The sequence below is a fragment of the Bubalus kerabau genome, chromosome 1 (genome assembly GCF_029407905.1).
Source record: "Bubalus kerabau isolate K-KA32 ecotype Philippines breed swamp buffalo chromosome 1, PCC_UOA_SB_1v2, whole genome shotgun sequence".
Lineage (NCBI taxonomy): Eukaryota > Metazoa > Chordata > Mammalia > Artiodactyla > Bovidae > Bubalus > Bubalus kerabau.
In genome coordinates, this window is record NC_073624.1 from 120,320,054 (window position 1) to 120,340,303 (window position 20,250).

The window sequence follows — 20,250 nt, forward strand, 5'->3', positions numbered from 1 at the left end:
TTTCACAGCTATTTGTAAGGCCTCCCCAGACAGCCATTTTGCTTTTTTGCATTTCTTTTTCATGGGGATGGTCTTGATCCCTGTCTCCTGTACAATGTCACGAACCTCCGTCCATAGTTCATCAGGCACTCTATCAGATCTAATCCCTTAAATCTATTTCTCACTTCCACTGTATAATCATAAGGGATTTGATTTAGGTCATACCTGAATGGTCTTGTGGTTTTCCCTACCTTCCTCAATTTCAGTCTGAATTTGGCAATAAGGAGTTCATGATCTGAGCCACAGTCAGCTCCCAGTCTTGTTTTTGCTGACTGTATAGAGCTTCTCCATCTTTGGCTGCAAAGCATATAATCAATCTGATTTTTGTGTTGACCATCTGGTGATGTCCATGTGTAGAGTCTTCTCCTGTGTTGTTGGAAGAGGGTGTTTGCTATGACCAGTGCATTCTCTTGGCAAAACTCTATTAGTCTTTGCCCTGCTTCATTCCGTATTCCAAGGCCAAATTTGCCTGTTACTCCAGGTGTTTCTTGACTTCCTACTTTTGCATTCCAGTACCCTATAATGAAAAGGACATCTTTTTTGGGTGTTGGTTCTAAAAGGTCTTGTAGGTCTTCATAGAACCGTTCAACTTCAGCTTCTTCAGCATTACTGGTTGGGGCATAGACTTGGATTACTGTGATATTGAATGGTTTGCCTCGGAAATGAACAGAGATCCTTCTGGCATTTTTGAGATTGCATCCAAGTACTGCATTTCGGACTCTTTTGTTGACCATGATGGCTACTCCATTTCTTCTAAGGGATTCCTGCTCACAGTAGTAGATATAATGGTCATCTGAGTTAAATTCACCCATTCCAGTCCATTTTAGTTCACTGATTCCTAGAATGTCAATGTTCACTCTTGCCATCTCCTGTTTGACCACTTCCAATTTGCCTTGATTCATGGACCTAATATTCCAGGTTCCTATGCAATATTGCTCTTTACAGCATCGGACCTTGCTTCTATCACCAGTCACATCCACAACTGGGTATTGTTTTTGCTTTGGCTCCATCCCTTCATGCTTTCTGGAGTTATTTCTCCACTGATCTCCAGTAGCATATTGCGCACCTACCGACCTGGGGAGTTCCTCTTTCAGTATCCTATTATTTTCCCTTTTCATACTGTTCATGGGGTTCTCAAGGCAAGAATACTGAAGTGGCTTGCCATTCCTTTCTCCAGAAAAGGCAGAGGAACCAGAGATCAAATTTCCAACATCCACTGGATCATGGAAAAAGCAACAGAGTTCCAGAAAAACATCTATTTCTGCTTTATTGACTATGCCAAAGACTTGGACTGTGTGGATCACAATAAACTGTGGAAAATTCTGAAAGAGATGGGAATACCAGACCACCTGACCTGCTTCTTGAGAAACCTATATGCAGGTCAGGAAGCAACAGTTAGAACTGGACATGGAACAACAGAAACTGGTTCCAAATAGGTAAAGGAGTACGTCAAGGTTGTATATTGTCACACTGCTTATTAAACTTATATGCAGAGTACATCATGAGAAACACTGGGCTGAAAGAAGCACAAGCTGGAATCAAGATTGCTGGGAGAAATATCAATAACCTCAGATATGCAGATGACACCACCCTTATGGCAGAAAGTGAAGAGGAACTAAAAGCCTCTTGATGCAAGTGAAAGAGGAGAGTGAAAAAGTTGGCTTAAAGCTCAACATTCAGAAAACGAAGATCATGGCATCTGGTCCCATCACTTCATTGCAAATAGATGAGGAAACAGTGGAAACAGTGTCAGACTTTATTTTTTTGGGCTCCAAAATTACTGGAGATGGTGACTGCAGCCATGAAATTAAAGGATGCTTACTCCTTGGAAGGAAAGTTATGACCAACCTAGATATCATATTCAAAAGCAGAGACAATACTTTGCCAACAAAGGTCCATCTAGTCAAGGCTATGGTTTTTCCTGTGGTCATGTATGGATGTGAGAGTTGGACTGTGAAGAAGGCTGAGTGCCGAAGAATTGATGCTTTTGAACTGTGGTGTTGGAGAAGACTCTTGAGAGTCCCTTGGACTGCAAGGAGATTCAACCAGTCCATTCTAAAGGGGATCAGTCCTGGGATTTCTTTGGAAGGAATGACGCTAAAGCTGAAATTCCAGTTCTTTGGACACCTCATATGAAGAGTTGACTCATTGGAAAAGACCCTGATGCTGGGAGGGATTGGGGGCAGGAGGAGAAGGGGAAGACAGAGGATGGGATGGCTGGATGGCGTTGCCGACTCGATGGACGTGAGTCTGAGTGAACTCCGGGAGTTGGTGATGGACAGGGAGGCCTGGCGTGCTGTGGTTCATGGGGTCGCAAAGAGTCGGACATGATTGAGAGGCTGAACTGAACTGAATTGAAACTTAACATTCGACAGGAATGGATTCCACTTGAAAGTTGCCCTTCAATCACTCTACTGGAAGGATCTTAGACTTTTCTTAAGCTTCTTAATTACTTAGGATAGTGCTTTGCAAGGGCTTCCCTGGGGCTCAGGTGATAAAGAATCTGCTTGCAATGCAGGAGATCCAGGCTTGATCCACGGGTCAGGACGATCCCCTGGAGAATGGAACAGCAACCCACTTCAGTATTCTTGCTTGGAGAATTCCATGGATAAAGGATTCTGGCAGCCTATCGTCCACGGGGTTGCAAAGAGTCCGACACAACTGAGTGACTAATTAGTGCCTTGCAAAATACACATAACTTGATAAGCAAATAATGATGCTTCAAATATGTATACTTGATGCTCTGCTTCCATTCAGCTGTATATTAAGATGCTACTCAGGTTACTCTTTCATATCTCAAAGGAAACTGCTTCAGTTTCTAATTCAAAATAATCCCCTGGATTTCATATGACCATCCCACACCCAAGAGAATAAAGCTAAACCTCCACTCCTAGCTGTTAAAGAGTTCAGAAATGTCATTCCATGTGTTCTCAGTAATAAAGAGGAATGGCAATAAAAAGAAAATTACTGGATTTCCAAGGGGTGACAAAAAAAGACAACCAGGTTTTACATTTTAGTTCCACAGTTGATAAATAAGGGTTCCCAACAGCAATTTTGCTTTTCTTTTTACTACTCTTAATATTTTTAGATTATACAACAAAAATTTATTTCAGTTGGCCTTCCAGTGTTCTCTAGTAGCCCGCTTTATCTTTTCTCCATAAAAATAATTAAATAGGAATTTTTTAATGTTTATTAATTACTTGAATTCTTAACTTTAATAAAAGTCACATCTAAATAATTGGGGTGTATCTGGTTCTAAAACATGGATCACTTAGCAACAAGCATAATTGTGTAGAGCTGAAAATACTTTTAGGATAAAGAAATCATACTAAGAAAAAAACACTTCCAATGTACCCTATGCTCCTAAGAGACCCACAGCAACTCTCATCAACTTTTGAAGATGTAAAAGGAAATGATATATATTAGTATTCCTTTTCTTTGTACAGTCCAACATGAGTAGCCTTGAAGTATCTATCCACAGGAGATATCAAGAAATACCAGAGGAATTAAACATATTAAATAAGTATAAGTCCAAAAGAGCAAAATGTCTTTTTTCTAGCATTCTACAGTCAGTACTTAGGGGTACTATTTTTAATGATTATGTAGATTATCTCACCATATACAGTTCTTTACTAATGGCATTAAATTTGTATGCAAGAAAATTTTATTTTTTAAATGGGTTCTGTGGTGATTTAAATTGAAAGTTAACAGCAAGAAAAATTTGTTTATCTAAACCTATTATTCAAAATTTAGCCTGTTATAGAGCTATGGACTTCCTACAGAATAAGAATATAGATTTCTATTCACTTTTTCTGTTATGTTTGAGTAACACCAGATACAATGGCCATTGGATGGAAAGAATCATTACCTGGACTCTCATATAGACACACAGGTGAAATGGTAAATACAGCATGAGGAGGGGTGTGGGTGCTGAAAACCCAAAATGTAGGGTCATACCATAAGAAGTTAGTCTTGCAGCCCTACCACTCACTTACCTTTTACTCTGATAAAGTTATTTCACCTCTTTAAACCTAAATTTGTGCTTGCTAAGTCTCTTCAATCATGTCCGACCCTTTGCAACCCCACGGACCACACACCACCAGGCTACTCTGTCTGTGGGATTCACCAGGCAAGAATACTGGAATGGGTTGCCATTTCCTCCTCCAAGGGATTTTCCTGACCCAGGGATAAAACCCACATCTCTAATGTCTCCTGTATTGGCAGACAGGTTCTTTACCACTGGCGCCACCTAAATTTATTCACTTGGAAAAATGTAATTATAATACCTTGCTTTAGGGTTGACATGAAACTTAAAATAAATGCATACTTATTGCATAAGCCATCAAAATGAAGACAAAGTTGTTAACTGAGCATGGCCTGCTTTAGTCTGATTAATGCAAGACAAATGCATGTCAAAAGTACCTGGAAAAATGAATGGTATCACAAATGGTAATGATCATAAAGAATACAATTGACTTTTGTTATAAATTTAATACAGAGAGTGAATTCTCGAGGCTTCCTATATAACACCTTTGTCTAAGTACATATTTCTATACATATGGGTGCTATGGGTTAAAAGAAGCTTCATACGTTACAGAAATTCTAGCATATCAGCAAAAGAATTTAGGTGCAAAAATGTTCACTGAGCATTGTTGTTAATCACTGAAAAATCAGGAAACATTAAATTGTTCATCTATAGGAAGAAGGGAAATTTTAATATATTCATTCAACCACTCTATTCAGATAAGCCACAAAAACATTTTAAGCAAAAATGAAATCAAGTAAAAATAAGTTGAAGAAATGATTATCTATAATATAAAACCACTTATATGCAATTTTAAAGCATGGAATTATTTAAACAGATAATGATTGATTCCCTGGTGGCTCAGACGGTAAAGCATCTGCGGGATGACCCTGGTTTGATCCCTGGGTCGGGAAGATCTCCTGGAGAAGAAAATGGCAACCCACTCCAGTACTCTTGCCTAGAAAATTCCATGGATGGAGGAGCCTGGCGGGCTACAGTCCATGGGGTCGCAAAGAGTCGGACACCACTGAGCTGCTTCACTTATACTTAATAATGAATAATACACTTAATATTGTGTGATAATATGCATAGAAATGACAAAATTCAAATTCAGGGCCAGGTAGGAGATAAGAGGCAAGGCAATAATATCAGGCAGGGGTCCACAGGGGGCTTCAACTCCCAACATGTTTTACTTTTTCAAAAATTAAATGAAACTGGAGCAAAGATGATAAAATGTTTAGATTCTATAGAGCTGGCTAGTAGGTATATGGAGCTTATAATATTATTCTCCACATTTTCTTTATGTGTGAAATATTTTATAATAAAAAGAAGCTTTATCATCATATAAATAAAAACAGGCAATTTCCCATAACAGACAACAGCTGTTGCAGAGATAATCAGGTGATCAAAAGGAATAGGAATGGCAGGAGTGGGAAAGTGAATAAATTAATAAGAAGGCTGGGTAAGGAAGAGAAGTTCCTCTCTGACTCTGAAACCAAGAAGAAAATTTTCCTTCCAAGGATGAAGAAAAGAATTCAGCTATATAAGATGGGAAGAGCAGAGAAATGAGTCATTGTTAATCCAGATATCAGCGTATATTATCCAAAAACAACATTAAGCTTAAAATACTTACTGCAACCCCACTCTTGGTGGTAGTTTCTCTGTATGTGAAGTTGCAAATTGCCCAGGCTAAATAGTACGTGGACATGAGAGGGGTTTGTGAAAAGTGATCCGTAACCCATCCATCTTCCTCAAACACAGAAGTTTCCACTGGCATATTGGATAAAGATAAATAGCTTGCTTGATGCTTGATGCTGATTTTGAAAGTAGCCTTGTAGATTGGCTCGTCAAAACAAGGAAATGCCTTTCTGGCATGTGTAGGCGAAAACTGAGTAATACCAAGGAATCTGGAAAAAAAGAAAATGACATTCTCAATTACATTTATGACTTAAGTTATGATCACTTTATATACTTCTGTTAATAAAATACTTCTGCAAATTACAAGACACTTTTTTCCTGAACCAAACTTAAGTACATGAATGGTACAAAAGCATATTTCATGCATATTTCCCCAACAACAAAAAATTTTCAGAAAACTTTTTGTCTCAACTAAAGTAAATTCTCTAAATCCAGTGAAAGTGAAAGTTGCTCAGTGGTGTCCAGCTCTTTGAGATCCCATGGACTATACAGTCCATGGAATTCTCCAGGCCAAAATACAGCAGTGGGTAGTCTTTACCCTCTCCAGGGGATCTTCCCAACACAGGGATTGAACCCAGGTCTCCCACATTGCAGGTGGATTCTTTGCCAGCTGAGCCACAAGGGAAGCCCAGAGTTGTGCTTATTAGGCAAAAGTGACACTTTACAGAAAAACAACTCGTCATCATACTGGAAAGTATTAGAAAATAATGGTTCTCCTTTGTGGTATGCGGAGAAGGCAATGGCACCCCACTCCAGTACTCTTGTCTGGAAAATCCCATGGAGGAGGAGCCCAGAAGGCTGCAGTCCATGTGGTCACTGAGGGTCAGACACGACTGAGCGACTTCACTTTCACTTTTCACTTTCATGCATTGGAGAAGGAAATGGCAACCCACTCCAGTATCCTTGCCTGGAGAATCTCAGGGACAGGGGAGCCTGTGGGCTGCCATCTATGGGGTCGCCCAGAGTCGGCCACGACTGTCTCTCTCCTTTCTGAAACTGGTTGAAACTGTTCAACCAGTAAAGACAATGAAATCAAATCCAAAAGTTGTCATTAGATACAAGTAAGACACAGATGATCACTAAGAAACATCTACATCCTCAAATTTCAGCAAGACGTGCCCTGGTTTTGTTAAGGAAATGGACTCTGAAGCCTGACAAAACCTGGTCTGCATTCTGACTCCACAACATTTCTTAACCACATCATCTTGGATGATTATTAAATTTCCGTAAGGTGCAGCTATTCATTGCTTAAAAAGAAATAACCACGCCCAACTTAAAAAGCATTGTAAAGCTTAGTAGAACGGAAAAGGAGGATGTAAAGGTGTGACTAGATGAACAGCACCCAGCAGGCAGGTAATAAATGGCAGCCACTGGTTCACAGCATCTTCGACCTTTCTTAGAATGATAGAACATACACTTACACAGAATGATCCAGAGACCATTGGTTTCTACCACTCACAGTATATATTTGCTATATACGTTATATATCATATGTTAATATAATAAATATCTGTAGAGTAAATATACATGTCAATATGTGCATATATATATTATATTGAATGTACTCTGGTTTTCAGATCAAGCTGCAAAGTTGCATCTCATTTAAACTCTAGAAACACCCTCTGCATTCTGTCAAATCAAAATACCCAAACTATGTACTTGAAGACAGACACTCCTTTAACTTAAAAAGAGGGCCATTATTTGTGAAAAGATTCTAAGTTAATTATACTTTTTACATGCGTGTGTGTGCGCACTTAGTCCCTCAGCTATGTCCTACTCTTTGCCACCCCATGGACTGTAGCCCTCCAAGCTCCTCTGTCCATAGCATTTCCCAGGGGGGGAATTCTGGAGTGAATTGCCATTTCCTTCTCCAGGGGATCTTTCTGAGGAGATTGAATCTGGGTCTCCTGCATTGAAGGCCAATTCTTTACCACTGAGCCACTGGAGAAGCCCCAAACTTTTTAAATAATACTAGTTAAAACTGTAGCTAAGGCAAGTCAATATCAAACCCTTGGTAAAACATTACTGAGTGCTACAGCCATCTCTTTAGAAGGCTCTTATCCCCACAGTCGTTCTACCACCCACCCTGCCTTCCCCGTCATCCACAGAGTTCTTGCTTAATCTCACATGGCACACTTTCCCGCTGAGCCCAAACTTGGCCTCAAAATTATTCTCAACACAGCACTTCAGGGAGCTATACTAATCAATAGAGGCTGACATGTGTATTGAATCTTATTGGCTATCCCTGGATCAAACCATAAAATGTAAATGCTTATACTTTTAAAAATTATGACACATGTATTATTGAGGGACTACTTTTTAAAAGCTTAGTTTTCAAACAGAGAAAATAAGATATTTTAAAGATTAATTGTATATTTCCTCTGAGAGAGGGGTTTCAAGAATTATCTTGAAGCATTACTGAGCTGCTACATTCCAGGCTTGGGTAAATCACTTTACTGCCTGAGTTTATTTTTTCATTAGTAGAAGGAAAGTATTTCTAAGCCTCCCTTATGAAACTGTTGAGATGATAAAATGAGATAATATTTAGGAAAGAAGTTTTAACTATAAATCTTTAGAAAAAATATAAAGTTGGAAGCAATCTTAGAAACAAATTGTCCAGCTTTCATAAATTCCTAAAATGAAAAAGTAGTTCCAGTAGGGTTAAGTGATTTATCTAAAGTTACACAGGTAATTAGTGCAAAGCTGGGTCCGGAATCCACATTTTCTGTGTCTGAGAAAAAGGTAATTCTATTTCAAAAACAGCAAAATGAATGTTCACCCACAATTTATAAGCAAGGTTTTATTTTGACTATTGGTCATAAATGTTTTTCTTTCCAAATCTGCCAGCATCTTGGCTATACTTTCCCTATTTTCTTCTGATAGCAATATAGTTTTTGCTTAATGAAATATCAGTAACTTTTTGTTAAGAAGCACTCATTTACAATTTTCTCTTCACATGCTTTTTTGTCTTACAAAATGTTCTTGAATCTAAACTTTTTTATTAATTAAAATGATCACTGAGGCTTATTTCTTTACTGAGGCCATTTAAAAGATACTTATGAAATAATATACAAGGAAATATATTCACTTCTAAGTACTGAGAAATCCAAGTCTTGTCATTGAGCAATTAGACACTGTCTCCCATGTGTGAGATTTTCACTCCATGTGGCAGGATTTTTTTTTCAAGATAGAATCATTTTTGCCCTTAAGGCTTTTGCAATCTACCTGAAAAGAAAAATATATACAATATATTAAAAACTGCTAATAATACTAGGGGAAATTTCCATAAGAGTTCAACAGAGAGGTTGCATTTAGAATGTACTGGTCATTAGGTGAAAAATCAAACGTGTCTTTGGTATTGAGTAATTAAAGTGTAGGAATTCATTATATGTAGAATATCTAAATACCTCTGGGCTAATGAGAAATTAATAAACCAAATATTTATGCAGAAAAATCATGTCATGTTCAAGTCTCTTTTTGCCTCACATAGTAAGTAAATATGTTGGTAAGGGCCAGCAAATTAAATTGCTGATTCTCAGGGCTGAAATGAACTAGAAAGATCATCTAGTGATTTTTCTGCAATTAATATTCTTAATGAATTCCTACACACAGTATATTTATAGCCATGCACTGAGGGCTAGCATATATTTGATAATGTCTAAATGAGGAAATACCAATTTCACAGTCTGGCACCTGAGGACGATTGCAATTGAATTTCAATTCAGTATTTAGCGAATCAAAACAAGCCCCTTGGAAAAGAAGAGCAATTGGACTAGACTACGCTTAGGGTCTTTTTCAAGTTGAGAACCTATAACTGAATAAAAATTAGAAATAACATAGTCCTTGAATTTGATGAGATGATTTTAAAATACTAAATTATGTTATTGCTAGATAGTTTTTGCTACAAGAGCTATATACATTTGCTTCTCTTGGTCATCATTCCTGAGTGTTTAATGCTGTGGAGATAAAGATAAATATATATGTTCCTTCCCTCAAGGAGTTTATACTCTGATAAAATAAATAAAACATAAGCCTAGACAAGTTTGCACAAAAAGCCATGACAAATGCATGAAGAAATTACATCTTCTAACAAGGTTTCTCAGCCTTGGCACCACTGACTTCTCTTTTTTTAAATGTAAGTATGGGTGGTTCAGTGCTAGAATTCTTGACACTAGAGACATTTTAGGATGGACAATTCTCTTTTTAGAGCCATCTTGGGCTTAGCGGCATCCTAGACGTCTACCGCTAGAGGCCAGTAGCAACGCCTCTACCCAGCCGTGGCAACCCAAAAGTCCCCAGCCACTGCAAACGTGCCCTGGGAGGCAGCACCAACCTCGCTGAGAACACCTGTCTTAAGAACTGAAAGAAGGCTTTATGGAGGAGGAAGTTAAGAACGGGTCTGGAAGCCTGGGCACTACTTTAAGGGTCAGAGACAGAAGGAGAAGTGAGAAGTGGACTACAGGCGGCACAGAAAGAAGCTTTTTTTTTTTTTTAATTTTAATTAGGGGCTAATTACTTTACAATATTGTATTGGTTTTGCCATACATCAAAGGCTTTGACTCACATATAAAGTTAACGTCCTATTTGCTCTCTTACAGGTTCTGGTTTTCTCAGATCTCAGTATCGCCCATCTATCTCTAATACCTCTCTCTCCCTGGATCGTCTGCTTTCTAACAAAGAGAGCCAGTTTCAGGCTCAGGGCCCTCAATAGGCAATAGTGTCTGTTGGGTTTCAAACACATCATCTTCACTGCATGTATTTGATGACCACCTTCAAGTGGTGGAATTGAGACCTCTTTCCTGCTTACTGTCACTAAAAACATCAAAGACCTCTAGAGAAAGAGATTGGGAATAGAAAATAATGAGTTTGGTTTTTAAGTAAATTTGAGGCAGAGTTTGAGGTAGTAGCAGTACACCAGGTAGGAAAAAAATACAAAAAAATAATTAAAAATAGAGAACACTTTAATATACAGTAAGGATATGAAATACAAATGTAAATACAGCAAGAAGTAAAAATAAAACAGCAGGAGGCAGAAGGTAATGGGGAAAAGTATTTTGTCATCTATTTTTCTCCTGCTTTCTCAAACAAAAGCATTTTTATCCTTTATAGAATCGTTCTATTATCAAAAGGAAATTTCACCACCAAAAGTAGCATCCTGGAAGTGTTATTCCAAGAATATCACTTTAGCATAACTAGAAAAATGAATAATACACATGTATTTTAATTCCCTTCTATCTAAAATAAATTACTTGATTTCTTAACAACTTGCTTATTTGACATTTTGGTTGTGCTAAGCAGTAGAGCTTAAAGCTCTGTGTTGCCTCTGAAGGATATAGAGAATTGATTTCTTCTTATTTCTGCGGAAGTTCACTAGGCAAGCTACTTGTGTCGAATCATTATGATAAGATTCAGCTGAAATAATGCATTAACGTTGGCTGATATTGCCAACAAATTACAGTATGTGATACAAACAATTTCTGTCCCATTATTGTCAGTTTGCCTTTTCATAAAGTTAATATATGCAAAGGAAACAAACATTTGCATAACACTGCTCGTATTCAGATTGATTCATGTTTCATTGTGGAACCCACCAAAAACCAAGAGAACCTCACAATGGCAGGGCATTTCTGGAAGGCTTCCGTTTCGGCCACATCTATACAGCACAATGAATGACAACCTTTGAAGCTGCTTCTGTCCCAACAGCAATTTGCCTACTGTTGCAATAGTTTAAGATTAGTAACAAAAACTCCCAAGATTGAAAGAAGTGATCCAGTGGATCATCTAGTTACTCTTCAACTACTTTTAGTAACTGGACAGTGACAAGGTCATGGAAGTGACCCACATCCCATTTAAAGTGAAGACTGTTGATCAAAGTGCAAATTATTACTCAATGACAAAACATTTTAAGGCAAAATGGGTCGTTGTTTAGACTGTGTTTTTATGTACTGCAATGAGTCATTAAAACTCTGCCATTTCAGAAGAGAAGTGCTCCTGCTGAATATTCAGTGCTATAAGCAACACAAAAAAATATGTGTAGCATACTTTTTTAAATAACCATTCTAGTAAACTAAAAACATAATGCAATAATACCAGCAATATGTATGTAGGAAGTGGTGCGTATGTGAATAATCGTGTTATAAAAACAGAGCATAATATTCATAATTGTTTTCATTTTTGTGCACTAAATACTCTTCTCAAAAATGAGTACTAAGTACTTGATCACCACTGTTGAAGAGTATTATGGACTCACTAAAATTACTTTCCTGAGTCATAATATTAGGTTCTCATAAGGATAAATAAACTGGTACCTGAGATTCATTTGTTTAATATTGGAAAGAGAAAAAGTATTATGTAAGTATCATAAAATAGTGCCACTGCTGGAACCCAAATACAGTCTGCAGAGCAGTAGCTAATGACTGATGCGCCTTTCCTCTGGCACTCGGGGTTTTTCTATCTCCTGTACTGGCTTCCAGCCACAAGGCAGGCCCCCTCCTGACCCTTCAGTCACTGTTTTCTCCTCTTGTCACTGCTGAGATAGCAGGGCAATAATCAGAGTTACGAGTTCCTTCTGCGTCACACCCTCTGCCTGCTCCCTTGACCCTCTCTATCGCAGCGTCTGGACCAAGCATGGGGTTTCTCTAGCTATGAAATACCACAGCCTTTTTCTTCTCTCTCTTCTTCATTGTAGAAGGGCTCTGCTTCATTCTCTCCCTGTCTTTTGAACTCTGCTTAGGGGGCAAAACAAACAGCAGTGGAAGGAATGTCCAAAGTGACCATTCCGCACTGCCTTGTGAATGAGGGGAAGCCTAAGGCAACAACATTGAACCTAAATGACCCTGTACCAGCTCGAAGAATAGCTATCCAGCCATGTAATAATATAATTGTATTTCATACCCACAAATACTTACCAACTGTCAGACACTGTTCTAAGCACTTTATTACTTAACTCATTTAATATCCTCCCCAATAACCCCACAAAAGAGGATATCATTATCCCCGTTTTGCAGATAAGGATACCAGACACAAAACAATAAGAAACCTGGCCAAGGTCATAAAGCTAAATAAGTGGAAGAGTCAAGACATAAACCAAGGCAGTCTGGTTCCAGAGTCCCTGAACACACACACACACACACACACACACACTTTCCCATCCAGCAACACAACTAGTAGTGCTCAAATCTCTTCTTAAAAGGGATAAAAAGTAACCAACAAGGGTAATTTTAAAACTTCATTCTATTTACACTTTGGTTTGGGGGTTTTTGTTTGTTTTTTGAGTTGTGTAGTCATGAGAAAATATCCAAATAATTAAACTGACTTCACCATCCCTTTCCCTGTGCAACCACTGCCAGAGTGCCTTAATAAGCGAGCGGTTTATTCAGAGACCAAGAAGGCACACCTGGGGACAGGGAGCGGGGAGTGGGGAGCCAGGGACTCTTCACCCCAGCTCAGCCCCACTCAGTAAGGTCTTGCCAATCTTACTTCACCCTTACAGCCCCATCAGGACCACCATCCAGCTGTGCCCGTTTGTGAATTATTTCAGACTGTCCAAAGAACTGGGAGGGGCAAGAAGTGTTTTGCATCTTTAGATCCTCTCAAATCCTCTGTAGCAAAATTCTGTTGGAGACAGCAGCCACTCTCTAGTGGCAAAAAGCAGGACTGCATGGATCTTTGAGAAAATCTGGAGGAATCCAGCCACTGGTGTAATTTTGAATTAAAAGGACGACGAGGTGATGATCATTGCTGGTGGGATAGGAGGATGAATGAGCCTGGGGTTATGGTGGACGCTCTTCCTTATAGATGGTCAAACACATATTATAGGTAGACTATTTCTTCTTCACTCTTTTTATATCACTCTTAAAAGTCATGCTTAAAGAAGCGAGTCCCATTCTTATATCATTCAAATGCCATCATCATCCTCAAGCAAACCTAAATTACTGCCCTATACTGTTGTCTCAAGCCCATCTGCATGCATGGCGGCAAAAATTGACTTGAGAAAATAAACATGCTACGCAAACCCAGCATAGGGAAATCAGTCACAAGTCTATCTTTGCTTGAAAGAGATCCAGAGCAGATAGGCCCTGTTTAGAGTTATTTTGAAGAAAAAATACACAGACAAATTAATTTAACTCTTTCATAAATAAGGTATACTTTATGACTAGCCAGGGTGACCAAAAAACGTAGCAAGACAAAAACCAATTACATGAATTTTCCTCCATGAATAAGTGACTATTAAACGGTCAAAACTTTTTTCCCAACACTTTCTAATTTAGTTTACTGATAGCATTTTGAACTGTAACCAAAATCCAACACGGGACTCAGATTGGCCACACGGCTGTGTGCACCTTGACTGGAAAACAATGAGCTAAACAAGTCCATTAAGGAATCACACAAAAAGTTTTCACAGAAACAAATGGTTCTCCTAGATTTTTCAGTGCAGAGCCCTCTATAGAGGGGCAAAAAGCCATGTATTCTGATTTGTTCATGTAAAGATATCTCCTGTGCAGAGTGAATGGGAGAAGTAAGGCTGCTCTCAACATATTTTTCTTATTTTTATTAAATGCCATGGTTTTTTTAAATGAAATTAATTCATTTCAGGAAAAGTACAAGGCATCAAACCATCCACACTAATATCACAAATGCCTACCCATAGAATCCTCTATGCTCTCCACAAGATTTTTGCAAAGGAGCTTTTTGCAATTCTCTGTGAGAACCATAATTTTATCCTCCCATTTTCCTTGGAGATCATGGTTTCTCTCTGAATAACCCTTGAAAGAAAAAGACTCCTCTTTTCATTCTGTCTTCTGTCACTGTGGCATGTCACAGACTCAAAGTTTGTCAAAGAAAAAGGGTGTCCCTTTTGAAAGTGAATAAGACGGTCATTTACTTTGGGTAAGCTTCCTCTTTCAATCCGACCATCTGGATCTAAATTAAGGTACCTTACCTTAAACACAGGTATGCTCACCATCTGGCTACCCTAAAGCATCAATTACTTCAGGTAAATGAAGATTTTGCCTAATTCTAAGCAAGCATATTCTACTACTGGGTATTATGGCATGAATACACACCTTCTGTATCGGCCTGCTGCCCACCTTCTTGAGGGAAAAGTGAGTGGGTATTCTGCCTAACGGAGATCATTTTCTGATATGTGTAAACATTTCAAATTTAAGAGAATTTATTTGCAATATTCAACAAGTGGTGAATTTCCAAATGCTGAACCGAGAGGAAAAGATTTGCCTCAAGTGAAGAGCTTGTCTTCTAAACTTTCTCTACTGTAACATGGGAACCAGGGGAGGTAAGTCTTCTCTACAGAGCAAAAACCAGGCCCCCTCCAAAACCTCCTGGGGGATGAAACTTTTTAGGGTCAGAGGCATACAGCACATGATGAATCTAGTTTCCCTGCTCTGCCCAAATTATATCTCTCGGGCCTCTAAGGAGTGAACCAGAAAATCAGATTGATTATTAACCAGTTGTTTCCACATAGACTAAGTCAGGTGGACAGAATGGTAGTATTGCTCTTTTTAAATCTTTCAAATGACTCAATGCGAGTCCCTATTGCAAGATTAAATACTTTCATTACAGAAATTGTCTGATAATTATATTGGCAAAAATTCTGACTAACTAAAAGACCAAGACATTCAGTCACTAAACAAATGAAAATTTAGAGTTTGCATTTAAGTCCTTTTGTAAAGTATGTTTTAAAATGTCGATTTACATTGCATTTGGGGGACAGAATCATCACCAATAAAAGTCTAACTCTAGCTGAGTTCCTGATATTGGTGTGTTTAAAAATTCTCCAAGTATCCATGGTAACAACAAACAAACAAAAAAAGCTTAATATATGTCAATTTGACATAACTGTGACATGTTTGATTCGATTTCTTTTGCCTTATCAACTCTAGTAGAAACATAAGAAATTATTCTATTCATTCTAATGTTGAAGGTGAAAAAAAAAAAAAGAACAAGTACTTTCTCTAAGAGGCTGCTTAGTAAAAAACCATCCTAAGATCTCCAAAAATGCCAAATCCTGGAGTGTTAATGGGATGCAGAGTTTAGCTACATAGGCACTAGGCTAAACTCCCAACCATCTTATTTACATCTTTGGGGAAAATGAAGCAGACTTTGAATATAAATATGCACTTGGGTACAAGAAATCAGTTATAGGTCAAGCAGGAACATCTGGTCCTTTTAAGGGTCCTGTTAATTGGAAAGCACTGACCACAACAAGCTCAGTTCCACCAAATATATTTTGGCACAGCTTAGAAAAAACAGGATTTGCTGGAAGTATTTATTTCACCACAGCAAGACATTTTGACATAACATGCAGACTCGCCTTCTACGCTTTTCCCCCAAATTTGACATGCTCAGGGATCTTTTAAACAACGCTTTTCATCTCTATTCTTGAGACTATGTCAGAGAATGTGGTGGAAGGGGTTTTAAATTATCTACATCTGGTCTTAGGAGTTTGAATGTGAATAATTTATAGGTTCACTTATAGGAGATTTTAACTAGCACACAACCACTAAGTATGTTAGTTACTCAGTCATGCTGGACTCGGCGACCCCATGGCTCCTCTCCATGGAATTCTCCAGCAAGAATACTGGAGTGGGTTGCCATTCCCTTCTCCAGGGAATGTTCCCAAACCAGGAACTGAACCTGGGTCTCCTGCATTGTAGGCAGATTCTTTACCATCTGAGTCACCAGGGTCCCTAACCACTAAAGCACTAGGCAATTTATTTAGATGAGGTTATACCACAGCACTCTATAAATGTTAAAACTTTTGTGTTCTCTCATAACACACTGAAATTTTCCCAGCTTCTTATACTATAGCAACTTCTCCTGGGAGTTTCCTGACAGCATGAGCTCTAGTCCAGGGATCAGAAAACCTAAGTTTGAGTCCCAGCTCTCTGCTGCCCAGTCTGCTGACCCCAGGAGCCCTGGACTGCTCTGATCCCAAGTTTTCTGCTGTTGTGAGAATCTCTAGAGAACAAGGGAGTCTCTGCCAACGGCACCATTACTAATCTCCAATCTGCCTCCACTTCAAAGGTTGTTGATTTCATTTTTAAGTTCATTTGGGTTATTCCCTGGCCCCATAGTCATTTAATTATTCAGTTATTTTAAATGCAAGGGGCCAGGGAAAAAAACAAGAATCACTTGTTTATGCATTCAACAACATGCTTGAGGGCTTGCTACCATGGGACACTCATAACACTCTATTAGTGGGCACTCTATGTGCCAAATACAAGGTTAAGTGCTTTTCAATGCATTTATTCATGGACATCTGCAACAATTCCATGAGGATATTATTATTATTATTTTCACCAAGTTAAAACTAAAAGTAGAGGTTCTGGAACCAAAGTGCCTAAGTCTAAAACCTTCTCTGTCGACTCACTATATTACAAGTTACTCCACTTCTTGGTGCCTCCTCCTCCTCATCAGTAAAACAGGGAGTGTTAACAGCACCCAGGCTCGTGGGGCTCCTGTAAGATTGAGTTGATACAGGACGCTCATTAAGCACTAGAAGTAGTCATTGCCAGGACCTGGTGACAGATTAATCAGCTTCCACAAGCCTTCACCACCAGTAGAGTCGAAGCTGGGATCTGAACCCAGTTCTGTTGGACTCTAAACAAATGGTGAAAAACCCCACAGCTTCTCAAAAAAATAAGAAACAGAATACTGTCCAAATCTAAAAGAAGCACCAAAGGCACTCACTAATAAGTCATTTGAGACTGACACTTAGCTTTTCCCTTTTCACCACTGGAATCATTTCCAGAGGCAGTAACTCAGGAACAAACTGGAGTCACTCTTCGTTAGGAGAGTTGGAAGCACCAGCAAGAACATTCCTGGCTGGCTTTGGCCAAGGCAGCTGCCGCCACCCCCACCCCCCTGTCACTGGGACCGGCTCTTACTGTCCAGAATCTCAACTTCCAGTTTTGCTAACTCCGTGAGGCCAAAGCCTGTCCACGGCTCTATGCCTTCCAGAAGCGGGCGTGGGAGGTTGGGGCGGGGGGGGCGGGAAGGACCTTGCCCTGCCTCCCGCGTCCTGACTCCTCACCCAGCTACGGCCCTGGCCTCTGGCGTTCACCTATTTTCCCTCCACGGTAAGTTGGCAGGGTTTTGATGTCACCCTGGCCTGGGGCCGCTCAGATTACACCTCACTCTTAAAAAAAAAAAAAAAAAAGCTGTGTGCTCTGCCTCGGCAACTTTAACGAGGCAGGGGGTCCCAGCCTACAGTGGCATTTGGTACCGGTGAGTGAGTTTGTGGAGTTGGCCGAGGAAGAACCCAAGCCTCAGGAAGACCCGGAGAGTTCTGGGCGATGGCCCTACCCCACCTTCACTTTCTTCACTCCATCCTTGGCCCCCCGTGTATCCGAAGCTCGCCCGGTCCCCTGGTCGCCCGCTGCCCGGCGGTTTAGAGCAGCCTGGCTGGGTGGGGCGGCGCGGGGCACCGCCTCCCTCCGTACCTTCTCTCCCCGTGGAGCACGTAGGAGCTGCGGAAGAAGCCCAGGAGCTCGTTCTCGATCAAGGCGTTGTAGATGATCTTCAGATTGTAATTCCTCTGCGCGTCCAGAGTCCTATTCAGCACCACCACCAAGACCTGGGTTTGCGGGTAGAGGAAAAAGCCGGCCACCGGGACCGCCCCGGCCACCCGGTCCTCGGCCACCTGCACCTTCTCGACCGCCACCCGGGAGGCGTGCAGCACGACGTAGCGAGTGGCGTTCCGGCACGCGATCTCCACGTTGACCTCGCCGGAGAAGGTGAAGTTCTCCATGAAGGCGGTGAGCATCAGATTGTAGTGCAGCGGCTTGAGGTGGCCCGACAGGCGCAGCTGCGTCCACGGCTGCCACTGCTCGCGCTCCTCCCCAGACGGCGGCTGGGCGGACGGGGTCTCAGGGGTGGCCTCCACGCCTGCCCCGGGCTGTGAGGGGTCCCCGCCGGCGTGGTGGTTCCGTCGGGCCGGGCCCGGAAGGCTCTCGTTGCCGCCGCGCGCCGGGAAGCCGGCCGGACCGCCGTCGGCGCCGGACGGCACGCTCGCCCCACATTCGTCGAAGCGCAGGCTGAGGAGCACGGCGAGCATGGTGACCGCGAGCAGCGCCACGATGGACACCGCGAAGGCCAGCACTAGCCGCTTGTGCGCCGTGATGTGGCGCTCGGTGGTGCGGGGCCGCACCCCCGCGGAGTCCGCCCACGGGTCCGAGAGCCCCCTGCCGCCGGCCCGAAGCGCGGCGTCGTTCTCGCCCATCGTGGCCGCGAAGAGGGAGCCGCTCTTCTGAGCCCCCTGCTCCTTCTTCTTCCTCTTCTTTTTCTTCTTCTTCTTTTTCTTCTCCTCCTCTTGTTTCCCCCGCTCGCCGTCTAGGGCCATCACACAGCCTCCTCCTCCTCCCCCGCCCCCTCGGGCGCCCCCCGTGAGCGGGCCACCCGGGCCACCGGCAGCGTCGGCATCAGAGCGCGCGCCGGCCGAGGGCGCGACGCCAGCTGCGACCCTGGAGAGACCGGCCGGGCGTCTTTTAAGACGGGCTCTGTCCGTAGGCGACAGCGCCCACGACGCCCCCCATCAGCCCCGCCTCTCTCCGGACACCACACCGGCTGCAGGGGAGCGGGCCAGCGAGCTCTGGGACGCGCCCAACTTGAAGAGCGTCTTGCTCGCCCCAGAGCGCGCACTACTTCTTCGGCGGGCGCCGGGCTCCGGGGCGCAGGCTGCCCCCGCCCCTGTGCGCCCGCTGCTCCCAGCTCGCCGTCCCCAGCGCCGAGCTCTCGCCTGGCTTTCCGCGGGAGCCTTCTAGCGGGTCCGCGGCTGCCAAGGAGGGAGCGATGGAAAGGGAAGTTAGGGCTGCCGCTTTCTCTCCCCACTCCAGCGCTGGCGTTCAGTCCTCTGGGTGGGATGTGCTCTCAGCAGCGGCAGCGGCGGCAGCGGCGGAGGCTCCCGAGTCCTGAGCCCCGCAGCCGGGGATGCGAGGATGGCCGGGGCGGAAGAGACCCGGGTGAAGCAGCTCAGTGAAGTCCCAGGGCCGCAGAGCTGCGCCGGGAATCTGTCCAGGAGAAGCCTTCTCCTCCAGCCTGGACACTTTAAGCAGCGGTGGCGGCAAACAGCGCGAGGCTGCACACCGGGCAGCGAGCCTCCCTGGTCCCGACGTTGCGCTGACCTCCGGAGACGACAAGTGAGCAAGAAGTGTCCGTCCGGGCCATCTCCCTAAGGTAGATGAAGCTCCGGGTTTGCTCTATATGCCCGTGGGGAGAGCCGGAGTGCGTGTGTGCGAGTGAGTGTGCATGTGTGTGCGCGCGTGTGTGCGTGAGCGTGTGTACACAGGCTCCAGATCTAGATTGCCAAAGCTACTCTGGCTGCGCTCAGGGACCGAAACTCCCCGAGAAAGGCCACGGCGAGAGCGCGAGAGCGAGGAGGCCGGAACGGCGGGAGGGAGGGGAGCGGCAGAGGCAGGCCCTGGGAGATTAGAGAGCTTTTCTCCGCTCCGTCACACCAGACACCCACAGCC

At 42.4% G+C, this 20,250-nt stretch overlaps 1 protein-coding gene across 1 annotated transcript in view; it reads right to left on the reverse strand.

Moving 5' to 3' along the window:
• The window catches only part of TRHDE (thyrotropin releasing hormone degrading enzyme), a 456,427-nt gene extending 437,306 nt beyond the window's left edge, over positions 1-19,121 (reverse strand). Inside the window, exons 1-2 of the mRNA XM_055587431.1 lie at positions 18,223-19,121; positions 5,697-5,970 (exon numbers count right to left, since the gene is read on the reverse strand). Of these exons, the coding sequence (XP_055443406.1) occupies positions 5,697-5,970; positions 18,223-19,121 (1,173 nt within the window). The remainder of the gene's footprint in view (positions 1-5,696; positions 5,971-18,222) is intronic.
• Between the last annotated feature and the right edge of the window lie 1,129 nt (positions 19,122-20,250).